Below are 23,148 nucleotides of genomic sequence, written 5' to 3'. Positions count from 1 at the left end.
AATGTCAGCTTGGATTTATTCAGGTCCCACTTAAAATTTTGGCTAAAGGTTCGAGCCATAATTTAGTAATCATTTAATTTTTTAATATTTTATTATAATTAATTAAAATTAAATTTTTTTATTTTGATTTAATTAAATTCTTAAATAAATGAAATCTAATAATGTAGCAAATTTTAATTAATTAATTTTTAAACTATAACCAATTGACTCGTTATAAGGATCTTAGAAAGAGGGATAAAGAAAATAAAGAAAAAAAAATATTTATTTTATTTAATTTTTATATATATTAATTATGTCGTTGTCAAATTTTTATCTGTTTTATTTATGTCATATAAAATTTTATCTTAGTTAATAAAAGAACTTTAATTTTTTTATTCAAATAAGAGATTAATTGAATACAATAAATGTTAAAAGAGTTGATTGCTTGTAATAAAAAAAAAATTTTGGATAATTTTTTAATTATAGTTTAGAAATTTTTTATACCCCTTAACCTAAAATTTTTCATTTTAACATTTTGATCTCATGGTCTCGAATCCTTTCCTGAGAAAAGGATATATTTTCTTATAACTTGTTAATTTCCCATTTCTGGAGAATTTAATGAAGCATATGTGTTAAAGATACACTATTTTTTTCGAAGGCCAAAAAAAATGCAATCAAGTCATCACGTAAATAAACCTCCATTAAAAATGGAAAATGCTAATGTGTGTTAACATTTATTATCTGAAGCCATGGCCAATTAAAAAAAAAATTGTTAGATTAAGCAATAAAGCTTTCATCTTTTCTTAATTTCCCCTTCCTACATGCAACAACTTCATCAATTCAAGAGTTTCTTGTTTGTTTAATTTTAAATATTTTTAAAAAGAAAAAATAATAAAAATGTAGATTTTGCAACTTAAAAATTAAGGGCTAAAATGGTGATTTTCAAGCTGAAATCATTGAATATTAGGGATAAGAAATAAAATCGAGAAAATAAAAAATTAATTTGAAATTATAGTATTTAGTTTGATTTGAATCAATTTTTTTATTTGATTTGATTTAAAATTGAATATTAAATGTATATATTAAGTTTGAATTGAATTTTGGATTGAAATGTGAAAAATCGAAAAAAATATATATACTTTTATTAATTTATATATATTTGAAATTTTTATAAAATAAAAATAATTATTTTATATATTAATATATTAAAATGTATTAAAAATAGTATTAAGATAATATATAAAAAATAAAAAAAAAATTAAATTTTAAAAGTTAATGAACCGAACTAAACCAATAAAATTTAATTACGATCAAATTCAAAATAATGTTAATTTAAATTTAACTAAAATTTTAAAAATTAATAATATTATATATTATTAAAAAAATCGAATCAAATATGAAACAAAGTGAACCATCTCACCCTTATTGAATATTGTCATTCTCTTTCGACTCAAGATATCGAATAGATTGGATAACTTAAGACACGACGAGTTTAGCATGATACAGGCCTAATTGATCGCGCCTAGCGTAATTCACTTGCTGATGTCATGTTGATTTAGGGGTTTTAAGTTTGTTGGGTTGACACATCATGATTCATTAAGGACCAGTGATAGCAACTAACACACAAATTAGCACAACATGTCACACAAACAAAAATTATATATGGTGTTGTGTCCATAATTATTATAAAACGAGTTAAACGCGTAAATCATTGAGATATCTTTTATGTTATTTTTGTATCAAAATTATTTTATTTTTATTATCTTAGCCAGACCATTTGTATTATATAAATTTAGGAATGAAACATTTAATATTTGAATATTTGATAAATAAAATCACAATCCTTTTATTTTGATTTGCCATTTTTAAAGAAAAAGGAACTTGTAAATATGTATATTACTTAGGTTATGGTTTAGGATGGTAATGGGTCGGGTCGGGATGAGTTTTTACTTACTTTGAAGTCGCTCGATTTTACACCCGTTAAACACGAATCCGATTCAATTCGATTTTTTTAAATACATGAACTCGAACTCGATCTGATTCGATCAGAAATTAATAAAATATTATTTTTTAAAATATAAAAATATTATTTTTTAAATATAAATATTTAAATAAATATTTATATAAATATATATAAATAAAAAATTAATTTAAAATTATTTTTATATAATATCTGATCGGATCAGATTTGTCTAAAATCCGAACCTGACATTTTCTTAACGTTACTCGACCCTACCCGACTCAAAACTCGATTTTCAAAAAAAAAAATCGATCTTTTAAGATTTGATCGAGTCGAAATCTATCGAGAACATGTTAGATTGTCCACTCTAATTATGGTTTGGGCAAAAAATAAAACACATTATATAAATATGTAAATCATAGAAGGATGAGAATAAAAAATAAAATGATAATGTCATGTCTTAATTTTTTGATGTATTTTTTAAAAAATTTATAAATAAAATATTAGTCTTACAAATTTTAATATTTTTTACTGAATTTATAATTTTTATGGATCGTGTTGGGCCATGATCAAAACTGTTTGTACAATTTATTAAATAATAATGCTGGATTAACACAGCCCATTAACACATGAGAATGGGCTGAGCTTTTAATATGGACGGTTCATTTTACCATTCTACTTTCGATATTAATAAATGAAATATGGATTGTTTTTAAAATTTTCCTTTTGTTTTAAAAATCGCGACACAGAGCCAAAGAATAAAACACAGCGTTTCGGTTCGCCAAATTTTCTAGCCTCGTCTCTCTTCTCGCTGCCTGGCGATTTCGTAGGCTCTTCTCTTTTTCCTTTTTTTATTTCCTTTTTCTCTTTCTCTCTCACGAACCAGCGATCGCCGACTTTTGTCTTTCTGTCTATTTTTTCCGTCTCCATCGGTAAGCCCTAGCCACTCTTAATTCTCTTTACTCTCTTAATTTCGTTGAGAGATTGAGAAAAAAACTATGCTTCGCTCTAATTTTTACCAATATTTCTAGGGTTTATCCACTTCGTCTTTTGGTTTAATTTCCACAATAATCCAATTATTTTCCCAAAAAATTTTCGAGCTACAAAGCGCGAAAATCGAGGATCTGATACTTTTTTTTTGGTTTGGATATTTTAACTGCTCTTATTGGTTAATTTCGTATTGATTTCCCTAGAATTTGGGCTCTTATTTTTTTTTATCAAAAATTGGAAATTTTGGCGTGAACTTGTTGTTTTCGAGGGTTTAGGGTTTATAAGTAAACAATTCAGAAGGAATTTCTTGATTGGGAATTAGGATTTCGGATTTTTGGAATTTATACATGGGTGCTGGGAGACATGGGGGTTATCATGATAACGAGTTTAGAGACAGAGACTCTGATTTTCTGGTGACAAGGTGGGAATTATCTAATTCTAGAGATCATGAGCCATCTAGAAATGTTATCCGTGATAATGAAAGGGTCCGTGTACGGGAAGATAGAGATAGAGATAGAGATAGAGCTAGGGTTAGACAAAAGGATATTAAGGAGAGGGAAGTGATAAATGGTGGGTATCGTTCCTCTTCAAGTAGAAGTGATTCTGGTGGCAGTAGTGGTGGTGGTGGCGGTGGTGGTGGTGGTGGTGGTGGTGGAGGTAGTCGTGGGCCCAGGCGACGTGAGTTCTCTTTTAGGGTGGTAGATAAGGAGCCTGGTGAATTGTCTAGTGAAAGTGGGTCAGAGGATGCCATAGGATCTGAGACAGTGATTAAAGATAGTGAGATTGTGAAAGTAATGGAGAACGGAGCCCAGCCTCCTGAGGAAAGAAAAAGAAAGTTTTCACCTATAGTATGGGATAGAGATGACAAGGATTTAAGTAATTTGTCCAAAAGTAGGAATTCCCCAGCAGTTATGGCCCTTCCTCCACCACTGCTGCATAAAGCTTACCACAAGTCACCTAACAGTATCTCTGGTGGGGCTGTACAGATATCTCCTGTTAGAGAAAGCAAAAGCCTGAAATCACTGTCTCCTTCACCAGTTGCTGCTGCTGCTGAAACTGTTGGGTACTCTGTGCTGCATTCTCCAGTCGATTTGGATTTGTCACCTCAAAAAGAACAGGTTATCGACCAGGATTCTGGGCAGCTAGAAGATGAAGATTATGTACTGACCAGACATATATCTTCCTCAAGATGGGCAGCTGGTGATAGTTCTCCAGTTGATGAGGGTGAAATTTTAGAAGATGAGGAAATGCCTAAAAGGAGGAAAATGTTGGCTCTTTCAGAATCATCCCATAACGGATTACGGAATAAGTTAGCAACTCCAGAGCTTGGGGAGCTTAAGAGGGAAGGCTCTGAGGGAATTAGAGCCAGATCATCTGAATCTGATGAACGAGGTGCCCATTCCAAGTCTGGAAGTAGGGATGATTACAACCCTGTTAATGATTCAGAGAAGGATGACTACATGGAGATTGACATTGAATGTGATAGAAATGACAGTAGTGTTAGTGAATCTGATACAGGTTCTGAGAATGAAAGTGATTCACATGGGACACCCGAGCCTCCAACTCCTCCTTTAAGAAGTGTAAACATGCTTCAAGGATGTAGAAGTGTAGACGAATTCGAGAGACTAAATAAGATAGATGAAGGTACTTATGGTGTTGTATATAGAGCTAAGGACAAGAAGACGGGGGAAGTTGTGGCATTGAAGAAGGTAAAGATGGAGAAAGAAAGAGAAGGTTTTCCTTTGACCTCTCTGAGGGAAATAAACATTCTTCTTTCATTTCATCACCCATCGATTGTAGATGTTAAAGAAGTAGTTGTAGGGAGTAACCTTGATAGTATTTTTATGGTGATGGAATACATGGAACATGATCTGAAAGGGCTGATGGAGACAATGAAACAACCATTCAGCCAAAGTGAGGTTAAATGCTTGATGCTTCAGCTTCTGGAGGGTGTCAAGTATCTTCATGATAACTGGGTTCTCCATCGAGATTTGAAGACGTCTAATCTGCTTTTAAATAACCTAGGTGAACTGAAGATTTGTGATTTTGGGTTGGCTCGTCAATATGGAAGCCCATTAAAACCATATACTCATTTGGTTGTTACTCTTTGGTACAGGTGAGTTATACAAGCCATTGATTACTCTTCTGAATGTCATGGTTAAATCCTCATATTTGTGCAATGAAATAAAGTATATGGTTGACTTTTCATCTTCAGTATTTTATTTTCATTTGCTGTTTGTGATTGGGTGTTTGGAATTTTTTTTGACTTATGCTTTTGGGTATGTAAGTGTTGATTATTGACAGAAACATCCCTTTTTTATTAAATTTTGTTATTGTTATCTTATTCAATGTTGAATGCTAATACCTCAAAAATCTTGAGGTCACAGTTTCATGGAGAAGCCTTTGACAAAGTATGAACTTGAATTGATGAATTGTGATTTGAACTTCTCTTTTTGTGGTCAACGAGAAGTATGAACCCCATATGCTCTAGGGTGCTAACCTGTTTTTACTGTTTGGTACCTTTTAAGGCTTAAGCATTTGCACTGTTAATTTGTCTTAAGTTTGTTTGATCAATTATCTGAGCATTCAAATTTTTGGGATTCAAGTAGTTAGGAACTTTTCATGTTGGTTTTGCAGGGCACCTGAACTTCTTTTGGGAGCAAGACAATATTCCACTGCAATTGACATGTGGTCTCTGGGTTGTATCATGGCTGAACTACTATCGAAAGAACCACTTTTCAATGGAAAAACTGAATTTGATCAACTAGACAAGGTGAATTAAATGATTTGGCCTCACCTTTTATTAATCATTAGTTCTGGCCATTCTATTACTGGAATAGTTCAATCTGCCAATGGTGGGTAATGCTCATGGATTTGTTGTGTGGGTTTTACTGATTGCAGATTTTCAGAACCCTTGGCACACCAAATGAGACAATATGGCCTGGTTTTTCAAAGTTGCCTGGAGTCAAGGTCAATTTTGTCAAGCATCAGTAAGTGTTAGATATTTGATTTTAAATTCAGTTGAGTGTAATATTCAGGTCTTCTTATTTTTCCCACTGTTTTCCCAGGCTTCCAGCTTTGGGTGATTCTGGTCTGGCTTTCTGGCCTCCATTGGTGACATATTAGTAACACAGAATTTATTTTTGTTTGTATTAATTACTGATATTTTCCTTTCAGGTATAATCTATTGCGCAAGAAATTTCCAGCCACATCATTCACTGGAACACCTGTTCTCTCTGATGCAGGATTTGACTTGTTGAATAAACTTCTTACTTATGATCCTGAGAAGGTAAATAACTTGGCTTGTGTCTATATTTTGGTTACCTTGTCATTATTTATGCGGATGATGTATTGAGAATTGTGATATCACCTTCAGCGTATAACAGCTGAAGCTGCTCTTAACCATGAGTGGTTTCGTGAAGTTCCCCTTCCTAAGAGTAAAGCTTTCATGCCCACTTTCCCTGCCCAACATGCTCAAGACAGGTATTGACTGACAGAAACAAGAAAACATCACAATTATTATTTTATTTTAGTAAATTTGGGTTTTAATTTATGAATAAAGTTTTAAATTAGGTCTTTTGTATCATGCTTAGGCGTAGTAGAAGAATGTTGAAGAGTCCAGATCCTTTGGAAGAGCAACGCAGGAAGGAGTTGCTGCAAGGGGAATTGGGTACTGGTGGTTTGTTTGGCTGAGAGAAAGTTCATCCATCAGTGTCATTTGATCTTCATGTTTTAGATTTTTCACATTATTGTTAGGTGGCCATGATTGAGGTGAGAGACATGCATTCAACGGAAGTTGCAAACTTTATTTGTCAGAAGATCATTCTTGATGCTTTTTAGCAGGCACTGATGATGATTTGGCCGGAGATATTTTGTTTGCCTCTTCCTGTGAACCTGATGTTTTGCAGGTTAATTTGTTTTCCAGCTTTGTTCATCATATAAAAATGCATCTGACACTGCTTGCATCGCAAGGTGTGGCATATCAGCCTTTCTTCTTTTAGAATCAGTTTCAGCTGAAACTTGTGTAACATATTCTTATTGAAACAATGATGTAAACATTCCCTTTATAGCTGGTTTTTAATATTAAAACATTATGGATTTTTTCCTTTGATCAATTCCATCTTTTTTTAATATTGACATTGTGTTTGCAAGAGACGGTTGGTGTGGAGTGGAGGGGGCATTCTTTGCTTTTCATTGACGAAGAAATTGACAGTAACCATTATACATCAAAGGTAATTTATTAATCCAATATCTGTGGAATGTTTTATGGGGTTAGATTTATATTGTCTAACCACGAGGGATTGCCTCTACAGTATGAAAAATGCGTTGCTAACTTAACCATATTAGTGTTTTTTTTTTCCTTTCCTAATCTTATGGATGATTATTTGTAACTGTGTCGGAGATGTGGAGGAGAATTGCCATGATCTGAAATTGCTTATAGGACAAAAGCTATGTATATGGTTTTGACAGTGCTTTCTTGAGTTGAAAAGAAATCTTGAAGAGTTGTGATGTTGCCAATGTTTCCTCTCTCTTCCCTACGGTGATATGTTCAAGATTTGTTATTTTGTGTTTGTGTGTACATTCATGGGAAAGAGGGTACAAAACCCAATTTATTGTTGTCAACTAAAGGAGTTGACTTCTGAACTATTTTTCATAAATTCTCTTTGTTTATTGGTTTGACAACCTGTTTTAACAGTTCATTTGTCTTTGACTCATCACTGATTAAGTCAATGAACATGTAGTTTATTGTCCTTTTTTTCTGATTATGCCAAACAGTAGGCTTGTACTTTTGAAGAGATGATTGAATTTGATTTTGTTTTGATGCTTAACTTGGCCTTTGGGTTTTCTGGGAATATACATATATACATACATACATACATACATACATATATATATATATATATATATATATATATATATATTCTGATGCCTATTCCACTAACCACGGCCACAGAAAAAAAAGGACTTAAATTATGGAAGAAGATGAGTTGTGGCTGGGATGCTGATTTCATTCAATTTAGGCTTTGTAGATGCTTGGAATTCACTAAGGTTAAGCAGTGAGTTTATGAGTTTGGTTGAGTTTTATAATGTTGCTAATTTTAGCTCAAATGATTTTTAATCTGAGTTTCTCTTGATTACGATCAATTCCTCTTTTGTACTTCATTGATTTAGTTTGTCTGTTGACTGTAATTTGGTTAGTCAGCAATTGAAACATCTCCTAAAGCCATGAAAGTTAAGTTGTAATTTGCTATTTCCATTTTGACTGTGTTTAAATAATGGTCTGGGAGATTCAAGCTGTAATTAGCTCTGGAATCTTTTATGACATGTCTGTGAATGTAACTGCAGTCTCAAAGCAAGCAGGTTGAGGAGGTTATCGTATTGTGGATTTTATCTAACTTCCAGTTAGTTGTCCCTTCAGGCTCAGCAGAGGTACTATACAAACTTTGGTCTGTTACAATATCTTAGATTAACTTTTTTCACTTTAATATTTCCATCTATTGGTATACTAGAATTTTTCATTGTTTTATGTAATGGTATCATTAAGATGCACTTGATTCTATGTAATTGTGATGAAAGGCATCATATAAGTGCATCAATAACAAATGAACTTTTCTGTATCCTGGAACAGTCAGGATAAAGCTACGTCATATATTTCTCCTCTCAACTCTTGTTCTCTATCTTCTTATTATAGTTGGAATGGATGTGATCATATTGATTGTTAGATTTTCATTTAGTGATATGCTTTGCTGTGGCTACCTTGGCTGTAATAGAAGTGTTTTCTTTATTAATGCATGAATATAAAATACGTCAAGTTTAAATTGATCTATATGACACTTCTAGTATGGAATTTGAATGCCAAATTAGTGCATAAATAGGAGATTCTTTAGTGAACCCGTGTTTTGTAGTTTTATGTTCATGCTGTTTATACATTCCACTAGCAGGTTTGCGAAACAGAGTACCCTAACTTCTACAATCCTTACAATTTATGAATTCTACAAACCTTACAATTAATGAATGCATAATTGTGTTTATTGTCTAAAGCATTTCATGATCATGTTTATTGGAAACAATAGCCTTTAATAACTATTTTATCAGTTTCATATAAAATTACTGGTCATGGGCAATGTGGGGGGTTACATTTTTAATTAAGGTTCTGGGATGAAATAAACTCTTACCGCTCAATAATTGTAGTTTACTTTCTGGTTATCAAATTCATTCAGACATTCTTAATATCACTTAATAGTGTAGTAAATACTTGTTTATAAATAATTTGCCTTAACCAAGCAAGATTATAGTATATTTTTGGGTATCTGTTCACTACGTGTTCAACTTAACCTTGATGGTAGTTATGATTTTTACTAGAACAGTTTGCATGCTGGTAATTTAGGCTCTATTGTTTCATGTTATCAACTCCTTTGGCATGTAGTTGGTTTACCGTGTCATTCACTGAAAGCATGTTTGACATCTAGTTTTGTAAATTGTGTGGTCTTCAAGATTAGGATGCTGCGGTATGTTCCATCCACTATTCTTGGTTATTGAATGTTACTATTTTTGTTTATTGTATTCCTCCCGTTGCATTTCTGTTTACAGTTCTATTAAGAACTTCGGTAGGCATACCAACAACAAAATCACCACGAAGGAAAGGTCACCAGAATAAACCGTATACTAATTCCTCTGGCCCAGCAGAATGATTATGGAATGAAAACTCGTCAAAAGCTCCCACGTTTGAGACCGAGGCTTTATACCTTCAAATCCGTTCGTTAATACCCATGCTTTATGTATTTTCTTTAAAAACCAAAGTACCGGAAATTTATTCTTAGAATTATGTTTTGTAACATCGGTTGTAAAATTCTCCTTCACTAAAGTTTCCAGATTCGGACCAAGGCGATAGGCACATACTTGTCTAAGAGATATAGGTGAACGCAGATTTTCCCTTTTACCAGACAAATTTGTTTTGTTTGGTATATGACAAAGTATATATAAATTAATTAATCAAATCGAAGATCGAGGAAAATGGTGCTGCATCCATGTGTTGCACTGTTCAAAATTCCCAAACCTTTGTCGAACTAAAGGCCTTGTTGCTGTTGGCTTGTTTATCAGCACCATTCAAGATGATACTTGAGCAATTTCTAACAATAACCATAAGGATCATTTCCTATCGAGAATTAACCAGGTGCTAGCTAGCGAGTGAGATTTGTATGCAGGCAGTAATGGAGAACATTACGTAGAAGCGAAGACTACGGTCCTTCCAAGCACAAATGTAACCAGGGAAAGCTCGATGAAAAAAATTGTGTTGATAAGACCCCGATCAACTGTCCATCCAAATATAGTAATGCCTCCAGGATTGGTCTGTAAGTACATCACTGCATGCCCACAAAATATAAGCATAAGGACTACATGGATGAATAAAAATCCCAACATTGAAAACCATAGATTTAGTTGCTGTAATGCCTCCAGGAAATTCCCACACCATGGTGGGAAAATGGGAGCATAAACCACCGGGCCAAGCCCATGCCTTTGATGTAAAGATTGACTCTGCCTTCAGTTTTATATGAGCAACGTCAATTAGATTCTATCTAAAGGATTGACTTTGCGTTCAGTTTTATATGAACAAAGTCAATTAGATTCTTTCTTCCAGGCGCAGCCGGAGATTACAACTTTCATTTTCAATGTTTCTGGATCTAAGCATTTATGTCCCTTAAAGATATTCAAATCTAGAAAACTTCCAAAAGCTAAGGACCAAAAAAAAAAAAAAGACATATAGTAGAAATAACAGTGTTTTTAACTGTGCCTAGTGATACACTTAAGATGATATACTATTCATTGCAAAACTACGACACAAGGCTTGCAAACTAAATCTCACCTGCTCTCTTTGAGTAACTATTGACAAATGCTAAACTGGGGTTCTATGGATGCATTGCAAGAATAAATCACCAATTACTTGGTCAAAGAAGTAAGAATATCCATTATAAAGTAAAACTTATAAACTAGAAATAAACCATCCATCTTCTAGTGGTTACTATTGGGTGGAGTATTGGAGTTAGAAGATGCAACTGAACATATCTCAGAGACCTTATGAGCTACTTTTTTTATACCTACATAATTTTATATGACCAAGATAATATTTCAGTGATGTCTAAGAGATTCTTAATATAGTTTCATATCGTCACAAAGTATTTCCGTAAAAAAAATCTAGCAAGTGTCGGAGCTACTGTGTGTTTTATCTTCATTTATGGTACTAGTGTAGGAGTAGAGTTCATATTGTTGCTTCATTTTTAAGCATTGTCCCTAAATCTTCAGATGAGGAATAGAGAAACAGAATAGGTATGGAAACAAGATAAATTTCATACCAAAAGCTTGTCTTCTGTGATATGAAGACATATAAGAAGCTAACTGCGTAGTTGTCGGCATGGCAACATAATCCACCGACTCCAGATCACTTTCAGAAAGAGTCATATGTAGTGAGTTCAATTGATTAAGAGCTTCCATGTTTCCCACACTATTTGAACTTCTCAGGGAGGCATCAGTTGAAGTGCATGTTGCCAATGCATGCCATCTACTAGCAAGTGATGCAATTCCTTGAGCTCTATGAGAAATTTTTGTGGCTGCATGCAAGCACAGAATAATCCCAACAACCTGAACAATTGAGGAGACCTAGAAATGCATGAAACAAGAGACAACTACAATAAAGACCTGAACGAATTAAATGGTTACGGTTTAAAAGAAAATATTCGAGGAAATTAGCAACTTCTTTTTCTAGTTTAGTAGCATTAGTAATGCTTATGGAGTGCAGGAGTCAAACTAATTAGCTATCTTAACAATGCAGTTTATCCATATAGAAACTAAAGAAATAAATATCTGCACTTACTGCAAAATCACCTCCATTTATGAAGTTAACTATTCCACTGTATCCAGTTGTCTGGAGAAGAGTCACAAATTGGCTAGCTGTGACAACACAGAACTGTAAAAGAAGAAAAATTCTGAACCTATGGCTTATCTTGAAAAGATGATGCCGTAGTCGAATGTGCTCCTCTATAAATACCACAACATCAGATTCTCTTTCCAGGAGCTTTGCGTAATCATCAAAGTGAATAACTTGCAAGTTGCAGACTAAATGAAACAAAATGCTGGCAGATAGACTAATCGTACTCGCATAAGTCCACGACAAAACCAAAGCTAATAAAATAGCAACAGAAATCCACCATGAATCACGTTGCACGTATAAGCTACGGATGATCTCACGTGCAGTCTTCAAAATAAAGCATGGCAGCGACCACCATATCAGCAGGCGCATTGAATCCTATACAAAAGTAACTTAATGCAAATCAAGAAACAGTGGTCGGCTTAGCAAAACAACAAATCTTTTAAGTTCACTTACATTCATTATTATTACCAAAATTGCTGGTGCCACAACTAAAAGGAAAAGATTCATATTTCTAGTTTCATTGAATCATCCATTTATTGGTTCAGTAGAAAACCCTTTTCTGTGTGTAGAAAAATTATATTACTAAACTAATAATTTCCAAATCCATGAAAGATAAAACAAGAAAAAGTGAAAAATCAGGGATCATTTCAAAGGTTAGAATTAATCATCTTCTTTCTATGTTTGTAGCTGCGATCAATCCAACAACATTAGTGCATAATTTAACACAGAATTATAATCAAAGATCAAACTTGAATGCGTTAACCATGAACCCCAACAAAACAATTTAAACATATATGTTTCAAATAAATAAATAATGTGAGAAACTTTACCAAAATTTGTTTAACGTAGAGGTTGGTAAAACGAGCCATTTGACCGCCGTATCGGTCAACAAATAGAAACTTCCTAATACCGTAATTTCTGAGATTAAACGAAATGCAAAACAAAGAAACGGCCGCCAAACAGGCCTGAGAAGCCACGATAACCATCTCGAAATTCTTAATCTGGTACGTCTCGCAACTGTCGCAATTGGAAAGTTCCAGCACTAAAACCGGAACCAAAACCCCAACCACCGAGAACGCCGCCCAAGACAAGGAAAAGCTCAGCCAAGAAGATTGATTGAAACCGAGAAAAGTCAAAAACCTCTCCAACTTTTCCAAGGAATCATCGAGGTCGTTGCTTGTTCGGATTTCTCGTTGTTGCCGTCGTTGCTGCTGGTTTTGAGCGGTGTCGTTTCGGTTGTTCGAATTGAGCAGAGGGATTTGCGCTGGAGGTGGTTGCTCTGCCTCTGTCTGTACGGGCGAATCACCCATTAAAAGAAAAAATTGAAAATTTTTGAAGGGTTTTAATTACTTAACCGAATAATTCAGCGATAAATTTCAAATTTTTTGACAACTGAAGCTCAAAATTTTGATTTTTTTATTTTATTTATAGATCGTGGAAATAATAATGAGGTGGTGGATAAGTGTATGGCAGGTTATCTCCTGCCATGGCCGGTGGACTTTGTAAAAATAAATTTAATTTATGGGGGTAATTATTGAATGAGCTCGTTTTTATTGATTTTTCAACGGTAAGCTTAAGGTTTCGAGTTGATCACGTGATGTCAGCCGTTTAATTTAGTGGGATATGATGAGATCATGCAGCTTGCGTTTATGATGAAGATCTGTCTGATAATGACCCTTGGCTCCGGCTACCTTCTTCCTTTTCACGAGACAGGTACCAATAAGTGGGCCATGTCAGATCTGACGGAGTAAAAGCTCATGTGATGTTTTCCCCACTGATTATTTGCCTGTTAAAGAAATCCATTATTATTAATTAAGGGTCCAGGATTTATATAATCCTGGTGATAATTTGATCAAGAAATTGCTGAAATTCAGGAAACATAACTCCCAAAACTTACCAGGTTTGAAGTTTCCCGCCAAAATTGAAGGCAATTTTCAAAGAAAAATAATGAGAATGTGGGACCCATTTTTGGGAGATGCCAGTGAATTATTAATGAAATAATTATAGATAGTAGAAAAGTAGGTTAAAATTGATAATAAATGAATTCAGAATTTAATTTAATTTAATTTAATAATTATTTTTAATAATTAATATTTTAAATTTAAACTTTAGATTATAATATTTAATTTTTTAATCCTTAAGGTGAGACATCCTTTATAAAAAAAATATATATAGATAACTATTGAATTTTAATGGCAATGGGGCAGCGTTCAGCCGCTGATATTTTGAGTTTGTGACCACTTGGCCCAAAATAATGGAGGTTTGCTTTGGCGGCATTCAACCTACCTGTTTTCAATCTAACGAACAGTTGCCTGTTTCCCCCCCACTCTTGGAGTCTTGACTGATAAAAAACTAGCAATACCAACCATGATTAGTTGTCTCAGTCGGCTAATGTTTTGAAATAGTATCTTCAACAACTACCAACTCACCATCTCTTTAAGTTTTCGAGTCAATGGCAAGGCAGAGGTAAGCACCCAAGTGAACACGCCTATCACTATTTGCTCCCAAATGCGTACAGGAATGTTGTAATTTACAGGTAATGTTTATACAGCTAAATTTGTCAGACAAATGCTATGGGGTATTCCACCACCAGTTACTCCAGGACCTGACGAAGGAGATCGAAACGACTTGCTATCATGCTTGGTTACATCAAATTGCAACCATTATCAATGATGCTCTCAAGTGCGAGCAAGCCAATTTGAACACTATGTTTTGTTATGCCATAAACTGAACCACAATACTGAATTGCATCAAGTAGAACATAAGGTTTCAGCAAACTTGGAGAACAAGCAACTCATCGGTAGCTGCTTTGTTCCTGTTTTACTTACTGCCTCCTGGATGAATTGTTTGTCTGTTTTTATTTAAATGTTCATAACGTTCCAAAGCTAGGATGCTTAATTTAAAAACAAAAGGTAAAATACATGGTGAAAGTTAAGAGCATTATCTATGGAGACTAGAAGAGGAAATAATTCCGAGACAGGGGAACTGTAGTTGCTGCATCACAGGTGAGAACCACACCGTCAGCTGTCACAATATATGTTTCTGGGTCTACTGTGATATTTGGGAGGGCATTATTGAGCTTCATGTCAAGCTTGGTCAGACTTCTGGTATTGCCAACAGCTTCTACCCTCTTCTTTAGTCCATATAACTCTTTAACTCCACAATCTAAAGCAGCCTGTTTGCATGCGTAAATGTGATTCTACTTGTTTATGATATATATACACACATGGAGAGAGAGAGAGAGAGAGAGAGATTCATGCCTTGCTGATGAAAGCGATGGAGTTAGCACTTCCAGCCTCGCCAAATGCTCCAAACATCGGCCTTGATAACACCTGTGGCAACTCATGTCTTCAATAAAAAGTGCTTAACTTTGGCTTCTTCAATTGATCTCACTAGAAGCCTCAGTATGGTAGCATTAGCTAGCAACAATAACTTATAAATCATTTTTGAGACGGTTTTGTAATATTACATATCATTAGAAATGTGAACAAGAATAGAAGGGTGTAAAACTATTTCAACAGTCAGTGACTAATACCTGAAATCATTTTCAAGCACAAATAACTTATCCATTTCCTTTTAAGATAGGAGAATAAGAAGTTAATGCCCATAATATCACCAAACAGGATGATTTGTTAAGTGAAGAAAAGTAAAAAATCCTTCTCTGTGAATAACAAATAAAATTTTACCGGTTCAGGTGTTGGGATGCTTGCATTAGGATCTCCCATATTAGCCCAAGTAATTTCACCACCTTTGATTACCATTTCAGGTTTTGCCCCAAAAAAGGATGGCTTCCATAAAACAAGATCAGCCAACTTTCCCACCTGCGGATGCATATATTGTTGACATAAGTAAATTTCTAATAATTAGAAAAGCCAAAACACACACACACACACACAACATTTAAAGAGATTACAAATAACATGCCTCTACTGAACCAACGAATTCTGCAATCCCATTAGCAATAGCTGGATTTATGGTGTATTTTGCAACATAACGTTTGATTCTTAGATTGTCATTGTCTGAGCCTCCAGGACCAATTGGCCCCCTTTGTGATTTCATCTTGTGGGCAGTTTGCCAAGTTCTGCTTATCACCTGGTAAGAAAGAATTGAACTTATTTCAGCCTTAGATCATGGAACTATCCGAGTCATTTATAAGCACATGCAAAATGAGAAGTATGTGCTATATAGAAGGTTAACCATGTATGCTACTAAGAATTGAGCATGACCAAATCAAGATTATATATTTGACTAACACAAGATGTTCCCAATATGTTCCTGGCCTGTTTTTTGATGAGGCTCATTACATGAAGTTTGGGTTTGTTGTCTCTGATGCCATATTCCTCTCTTCATCCTTCACAAAGTATTTGTTACCTTCATCCTAAAATTAGTTTGCTACTTTATTTACTACAACAATCAGACTCTGCTTTTAACTATTCTAAATTCTCACAGTCAAGTTAAAGAAAACCTGTCTCTTGTTGTTTCTACCTTTGATAGTCATTTAATCATAAAAAGTTTCCATATGAATAGCAACTACTCACACAAGCTCTTTCTATGAAATAAAAGAAAGCCAAGGAGTAAGAGAAGTAGAATTTAAAAGAAGACCTCTCCAATGCGACCCATAGCCTGTGAATCAGAAGATATAATGCTGATTGCCCCCATGTCATGCAATATGTCTTCCGCAGCAATGGTTTCAGCCCTAATCCTTGATTCAGCAAAAGCTACATCTTCTGGAATATCCTTGTCAAGGTGATGGCAAACCATCTGCTAAGATAGGAATGCATGAGAATTGGACAGGCAAAATCCTGCAGATATAATATATACTATTATCTTCACATACCAGCATATCAAGATGTTCATCTATAGTATTGGAAGTATAAGGGCGTGTTGGGTTTGTTGATGAGGGGAGGACGTTTTTAACACCACATACTTTGATGATATCTGGAGCATGACCACCACCAGCACCTTCACTGCCCAAAATTACATTAATAATGAACATCAAATAGCTAAACCTGACCCATTAACCAGAAAATTAATAGAAACAGAACTCCACCTTGTTCTGAAAAAAGAGAAAGATATTCACGCTTAATGAACTCATTAAAGTTACAACTCCACATTTTTTAAGGTTCCTTTCACAAGGCATCCTTAAGAGCCTTATTGAAGATAGTAATCCAGAGTTATCTCCTCATATATCTGATTTCTGCTAATCAGTCAATTTAGTTTTTTCTTATTGAGCAAGTAGGGGTGGGGGGATGGGAGACATGAGTTTATACCTGTGATAAGCATGAATAGTTCTTCCTTTAAATGCGGCAATTGTATGTTCCACAAATCCAGATTCATTCAAGGTGTCAGTATGTATATTAACCTGCCAAAATCAATAAAGATAAAAGACACCTATATGGTTAAAATGCAATTAAAAAGAACTTGTAAAGCTCAGAAATAATAGGCATTCTTGTTTTCTGACCTGGACATCATATAGTTCTGCAACAGTTAAACAATTGTCTATTGCAGCAGGAGTAGTTCCCCAATCCTCATGCAGCTTCAATCCCATAGCTCCAGCTTTGATTATTTCATGTAGTTCATCAGGTTTGGAACCATTCCCCTAAGAAAAAAAATTTGAGGGCAAGTAAGGGAAGCTCTAACCATCCATTTTATATCAGATAAATGAAGAATATAGGTCCATCCTTTACTCTTTACCTAATTCATAGATAACATGAAGGAAAATATTACATAAGGAAATTTAAGCTTACCTTCCCCGTGAAGCCAAAATTTAGAGGAAAGTCATCAGTGGACTGCAGCATCAATTTCATTTGCAATGCAGCCGGTGTACAAGTAGTTGCACGTGTCCCTTCAGCAGGTCCAGTTCCACCTCCTACTAATGTTGTGATGCCTACATAAATTTGGAAGGTTCAATGTATAACACATTAATATTTAATAAAGATGTATGATTCTATTAAATAAGTTTTCTCAATGTTTTTGTTTGTAAACTGTTTATATACAAGCATTTCCAAATTCACAGATGTTGAAGTATTTGTGAATGTGTGTGAATCTGTGTGAGTGTGTGTGTGTCTGCATCAATTTACAACCTTTTGAGAACACTTTTGGACCATGTCTTTGCCTTCAGTCCTCATTAGACTAAAAGAAAATTCCAATATGCTGCCCAAGATTGGCAGAATTGGTGGCAGAAAACCAGAAGAAACTTTTATGGTTCAAAGAGCAGCTGATAGAAAATAAAACGAACAAACTGGAACCCAATCAGAGATGAATCTCAATGCTTACAAAGAAGGATTTTAACTATTAGCTACAATTAGCAATATAAAAAAAATCCAATTTCATCAACATGCTATTCCATTTAGCAAGGTCTGTTTGCAGAAAGTAATGGAAAGTCCCTTTGACATTCACATTTCACATGGTTCCTTCAGAATGCTTTGAAACAGTCAAATCAATCAAAAAGATCTGAAGAGCTTCTTTGTCTCATTTCAAGAAATATAATCAGCCATTACTTCTATATTCAAATATCTAAAAGTGTGTGCTGTTCATACTGTGTGGTTCAAACAGAGATATGCCTGTATCTCAGTAGACTTTAATCGATTCTTTCTCAGCTGATGTATCAGTTTATAATGTTCTGTTAATACTACTGTTATTATAATATAGATAGTGCCTGGAGAATCTTATAGTAGTTTAATCTTTTCTTTCTTATACTCAACATTGAGAAAAAAAGGATAACAATTGAAAATATGACCATTGCACCGGAGCAAGGTACTTGAACCGGGGATCTAGAGGTGGTCCTAACCATCAGTAAAGCTTACAGAGTTTCATCTGCAACTGAAAGCAGAAAACCTTTACCATTGAGCTAGATAATTATGGGGAACAATTGGGACAGTTCTTGTCAAAGAAAAACATTATACATTCTAGAGGTCTAGTGCAGAAAGCAACATGGTCAATAGAATCTCCAATATATAGAGGTCAGATGGTATGAGCTAATCATTCTGTCCCTTTTTGTCTCTCTCCCTCTTGCTCTCACCAAAAATAAGCACATAAGGATATGTGAGGTTTGTGTGTGTCCGTGTTTCACTAGCATCTTTTAGCTAAAGTATGCCTGAAACTGTAGCTTACCACTTGATATTGCTTCATGAACCAGCTGAGGGCATATGAAGTGCACATGACAGTCTATACCCCCCGCAGTTACAATCAATCCTTCCCCAGCAATAACCTCAGTATTAACCTGAGAGTTAATGGTCTAGATATCAGCCATTAATACAGCAGCTAATTATACCTGGACACTGCTTTCATATGAAAAACTTACACCAATGATCATATTAGGGAAAACACCATTCATGGTATCTGGATTGCCTGCTTTCCCAAGTTCAACAATAAGGCCATTTTTAATACCAATATCTGCCTTGAGTATACCAGTGTAATCAATGATTACAGCATTTGTTATAACAATATCTAAAGATTCAGCTGGTGGATGTCCACATGATTGACCCATGCCATCTCTTATAACTTTTCCACCACCAAATACACATTCATCACCATATACAGCAAAATCTCTTTCTATTTCAGCATACAAATTTGTATCACCTAGCCGAATTTTGTCACCGGTAGTAGGGCCATACATGTTAGCATATGCTTCGCAAGAAATTGTTGTACTGAAAGCAGAATCTTCTCCGGTCACACCTTCACTGCAAAATAGTCAAGGTATCAATATTTTCCTATTCAATTATTTAAGTAGACAAGGCTTACTAATCAAGAAATCCTTTTGGTGAAATCCAATAGAAGTAAAACAGCCAGCACTAAGTTTCTAGCCAAAGTTGTAAACCTAGCATTTGCATCCTCCAGATTCCCATAACCTTCCATCCTTATAGTTTTAATCACCATTTCGACATTGGCATCATCAACAGGACCATCAGCAATACCATTTCCTCCTCTGATCACTTTCCTACCACCAATGCTGACAAGCACAACAGTTTTACATTCTCCAGGCTGGAAAGATAAAACACGTTCAGTCAAAGAATAAAGTCAGATTTGATCAAGTGAGGATCCTGAGCCCATTACTACACCAAAGGAACATTTAATTTAATTCACTTAATAAAAGTTTAAGCATGAACTTAACTCTATCTGCTAATGTGATAATAAAACTTAGAACAACCCTCTTACATTAATAGAATGCTACCTTCCAAATTCTTACAATTAGGTTTTCATAAATGAATGTTTATCATTATAAATTTTAAGGCTTCCTCCAAAATCAGGGTCTACCAGCTCAGTTTCATAACTGCCAATATACTGAAACACATCAGAACCTTCTCTAAGTCATTGATTCCTATACTAGCATCTACAATTTCTTATCAATCCTCAGGAAAATTTTCCTAAATAAATGATAATAAGAACACTTTTAAAAAATAACATGAGAGCATCACTGTTAATTTTTAGTAGAAAGAGAGTTATCTAGACAGGATGATCAATGAATAACCATTAATTACACTTAATTAATAAATCAAACAACAAACATCTCAACAGATAAAGGTTAAAATGCTCAACCTCAAATCTTGTAGCTGTTCCTGCTGGTATATTTAGGCGCAAGCCGTATGCTTTCCTTCGATCAAAAACCAAGGACGGGTTCACCTCAATAAAGTGATAATGGCTTCCCACCTGAAAAACTGATGAATGATTAACACAATAAACAAAAAGATCCTTCAATTCTTCCCTAGAAAAATAACCAAAAAAAATATTGGTTAGCTTGACCATTATATGGTAGCCATAAAGATTTGTAGGTAACTTCTCTGTACACATTAATAGAGTGGTCTATAAAGCAAAAGAACAGAGAGAGATTTGAATTGGCCAAACTCTCAACAAGATAAATAAATCATATCATTCACAGAAGATAAGTTTGCTACACCTGAATTGGCCTGTCTCCAGTGTTAGTGACTTTGAGTCTTACTGCTTTCCTTCCATAATTAAGTGTAATAATCCCACCTTTGAAGATCACTTCACCAGGAACCATTTTATCTTCCATTTCAAGAAATTTCTCAAGGGAAGGCACTGCATTATCAACGTTCTTCTTTTAGTTCCCACTGGGCACTTTACATACTCAAGCAGTAGCAGTTCCAACTAAGCTGCCTAATCTACTAAAATCTTCAAGTATAAAAGTATAATATTACAATAGACTTATTGATATATCATGAGAAGCTTACTGCTCAGATTTCAAAAAGTCAGGTAGGTTAGAGCCAAAAAGAAAAGGAAAAAAACAAGAACTGTATCTTGAGATGAATTTAATTTGAGCTTGAGCCCTGTTCTTTTATGTGAGATCAAGCATGCAAAAATCTTTGCAGAAAACTAAGATCACTCTGCTAAGGAAGATATTTTCAGAATAACATAATATATTGTACATATATTCGTTGAGGAAGTGTATATTTCCAAAAAAATATGATCTAAGCTAAGGCTTTACCAGGTAGAAAAGAACCATGTAAAGCAAGGTCCAAGTTTCCATTTTCACTAGCAATAGCATTGTGAATAGTGATTAACTTTGTCCCATCAGGAAATGTCCCTTCGACCTATATTAAAATAATTATTAGTTTATGGAGCTGCAGACTTTGACAGAAAAATAATTTTAGGGAATAAGATGAGAAAGTCCAGAACAATGACGTTTCATGCACTCTATTTCAGGCTTTTCAAAACATTCATTGTAGAGTTGAAAAGTACAAACAACTTAATGCAGAAAACCAAACTCTTCTAATAGGATAACATATGAAACAATGAATAGCCTATAGAACTGCTGCGGCCAACAAGCAACTAGAAATACAATTTCAGAAGTGATAGGTGTAGAAATACCAAATAAGGATTACCACATTTCTGATAAATAAAGTCATAATAACAAACTGATGAATGCAAACTCCATCTGCTCGCTTTTTACATATAATCCGCATAGTTAAATCACTAGCCAAGCTGTAAATTTGTTTAGGATAAAAACATACGCTGATCATTTTTGAATTGCAAAGGAAAATTCAGTGCCAGCTATGATTACTTAAGCATAATACCTGAACAGATTCCAATAGATGTGGAACAGCCGGAAGAACTTGCCTCCTGTTTAAACATTATTTATTATTTCTATTTCTTCAAGGCACAACATCACAGAGCTTCTAACAAACGAGTAACATAAATAAAAAGAAAACATGATAAATGGCTGCATACCTTCCCAGAAGTTGTTGACCAATTTCCATCAATTTGGCCACAGTCTTGTCACCATCACGAACAAGCTCCAGAATCTATGATGGAAACCATATGAAAAGGGGTATGAAAGCTCAATTTTCTTCAACCATCTCTAAGAAAAATAAAAAAGGAAAACTGGTACACAGCTCCGAAATCAATAACTCGATTTATGAAGAATTTCCAATGAAGTCCTTATTTACCACTCCACTTTATGAAGAGATAATGAAACTAAAATTCCTGAAGCGTGACACTATAAATTGCATAACAACACAAACAATTTTATTTAAAAAAAAAGCATACACAAATATACTCATTCAGGGAAAAAGCTCAACAGAATCTGACAATAAATCACCTGAGTGGCTATGAGAGCAACAGCTTCAGTATAATTGAGCCTAAGCCCACGTGCCAGACGCTTCTGGGCAAGATACCCAGCATTATGAAGGCCTAGCTTCTCCACTTCTTTTGGGGTTAGTTTCATTCTTCTTTTAACTCTATTGCACTTCTTTCTTTCAAAGTCAGTGCCCAACAGTTCTCCACCACCACAGCCCTACTAATTGAGATGATTATTTGAAAAAAGATAAACCTTTTTTATTAGAGTCAAACCCCAAGAAAAAAAAGGCTAAATTTTATCTGTTTGACCAAAGTGACAGAAAATTCTGTAATCTTGAATCAGAATCTGAAATTTTGATCAAATAATATTATGAAAGAGTAGCAGATGATGATAAAGCCTTTAAACATACTTACAACTACATAAACTACAACTATAGTTTCCAAAAGGAAACGGTGAAAATAGGAGGAAAAATGTCTTGCCTTTGGAATGGTTGGAACTGTGCTGAAAGTCTGATTGCCACTCCACCAAATGATGATGAAATGAGAGACTGAGCAGCAGTTTGAAATAATAGCGCTTTGTCCTTTTGGGCTTTGAAAGCTTGCTGTAGAGACCTTGTACCTTAAGCTGTCAATGTTGTACTCTATACAAGGATTCATGGTGATTGAAGTATTTGAAATTCGATTTTAATGGAATTAATTGATGAAATTTAATAAGTTAAGTACTGTTAAAATTTTTTATTTTTGATTAATTCAGTTT

At 34.4% G+C, this 23,148-nt stretch overlaps 3 protein-coding genes across 6 annotated transcripts; 1 reads left to right on the top strand and 2 right to left on the bottom strand.

Annotated features, from left to right (window-relative positions):
- Positions 1–2,704: 2,704 nt before the first annotated feature.
- Positions 2,705–7,044, top strand: LOC111282810 (cyclin-dependent kinase G-2-like). 4 transcript variants are annotated; one of them, XR_016342123.1, is made up of 8 exons: positions 2,705–5,045; positions 5,567–5,702; positions 5,831–5,919; positions 5,998–6,020; positions 6,107–6,218; positions 6,306–6,412; positions 6,523–6,700; positions 6,773–7,044. XR_016342123.1 is itself a non-coding variant. In XM_022871065.2 (6 exons), the coding sequence occupies exons 1-6, from the start codon at positions 3,277–3,279 to the stop codon at positions 6,620–6,622; spliced, it is 2,313 nt and encodes a 770-aa protein (XP_022726800.1). In that variant the 5' UTR covers positions 2,705–3,276; the 3' UTR covers positions 6,623–7,044. The 4 variants fall into 4 exon arrangements, 1 of the variants encoding a protein (XP_022726800.1); XR_002689282.2 differs by lacking the exon at positions 5,998–6,020; XR_016342122.1 differs by having other exon boundaries at positions 6,523–7,044.
- A 2,799-nt stretch (positions 7,045–9,843) lies between these two features.
- Positions 9,844–13,355, bottom strand: LOC111282812 (uncharacterized). Its single transcript, XM_022871068.2, has 4 exons — positions 12,686–13,355; positions 11,799–12,230; positions 11,281–11,584; positions 9,844–10,293 (listed from the first exon to the last, which is right to left on the bottom strand). The coding sequence occupies exons 1-4, from the start codon at positions 13,163–13,165 to the stop codon at positions 10,151–10,153; spliced, it is 1,359 nt and encodes a 452-aa protein (XP_022726803.1). The 5' UTR covers positions 13,166–13,355; the 3' UTR covers positions 9,844–10,150.
- Positions 13,356–14,538: 1,183 nt separating this feature from the next.
- On the bottom strand, positions 14,539–22,948 carry LOC111282747 (urease-like). The gene is made up of 19 exons (XM_022870985.2): positions 22,872–22,948; positions 22,414–22,608; positions 22,044–22,117; positions 21,890–21,935; positions 21,301–21,406; positions 20,752–20,894; positions 20,394–20,504; positions 19,675–19,838; positions 19,159–19,537; positions 18,969–19,077; positions 17,603–17,742; positions 17,317–17,454; positions 17,126–17,217; positions 16,693–16,822; positions 16,458–16,616; positions 15,780–15,947; positions 15,542–15,676; positions 15,116–15,187; positions 14,539–15,030 (listed from the first exon to the last, which is right to left on the bottom strand). The coding sequence occupies exons 2-19, from the start codon at positions 22,537–22,539 to the stop codon at positions 14,809–14,811; spliced, it is 2,514 nt and encodes an 837-aa protein (XP_022726720.2). The 5' UTR covers positions 22,540–22,608; positions 22,872–22,948; the 3' UTR covers positions 14,539–14,808.
- Between the last annotated feature and the right edge of the window lie 200 nt (positions 22,949–23,148).

This window comes from Durio zibethinus, chromosome 5 (assembly GCF_047325235.1).
Source record: "Durio zibethinus cultivar Kanyao isolate XHJ-2024 chromosome 5, ASM4732523v1, whole genome shotgun sequence".
In the NCBI taxonomy this organism is placed as follows: domain Eukaryota; kingdom Viridiplantae; phylum Streptophyta; class Magnoliopsida; order Malvales; family Malvaceae; genus Durio; species Durio zibethinus.
The sequence above is the reverse complement of the archived record's forward strand: the minus strand, read 5'-3'. Positions and strand labels throughout refer to the sequence as shown.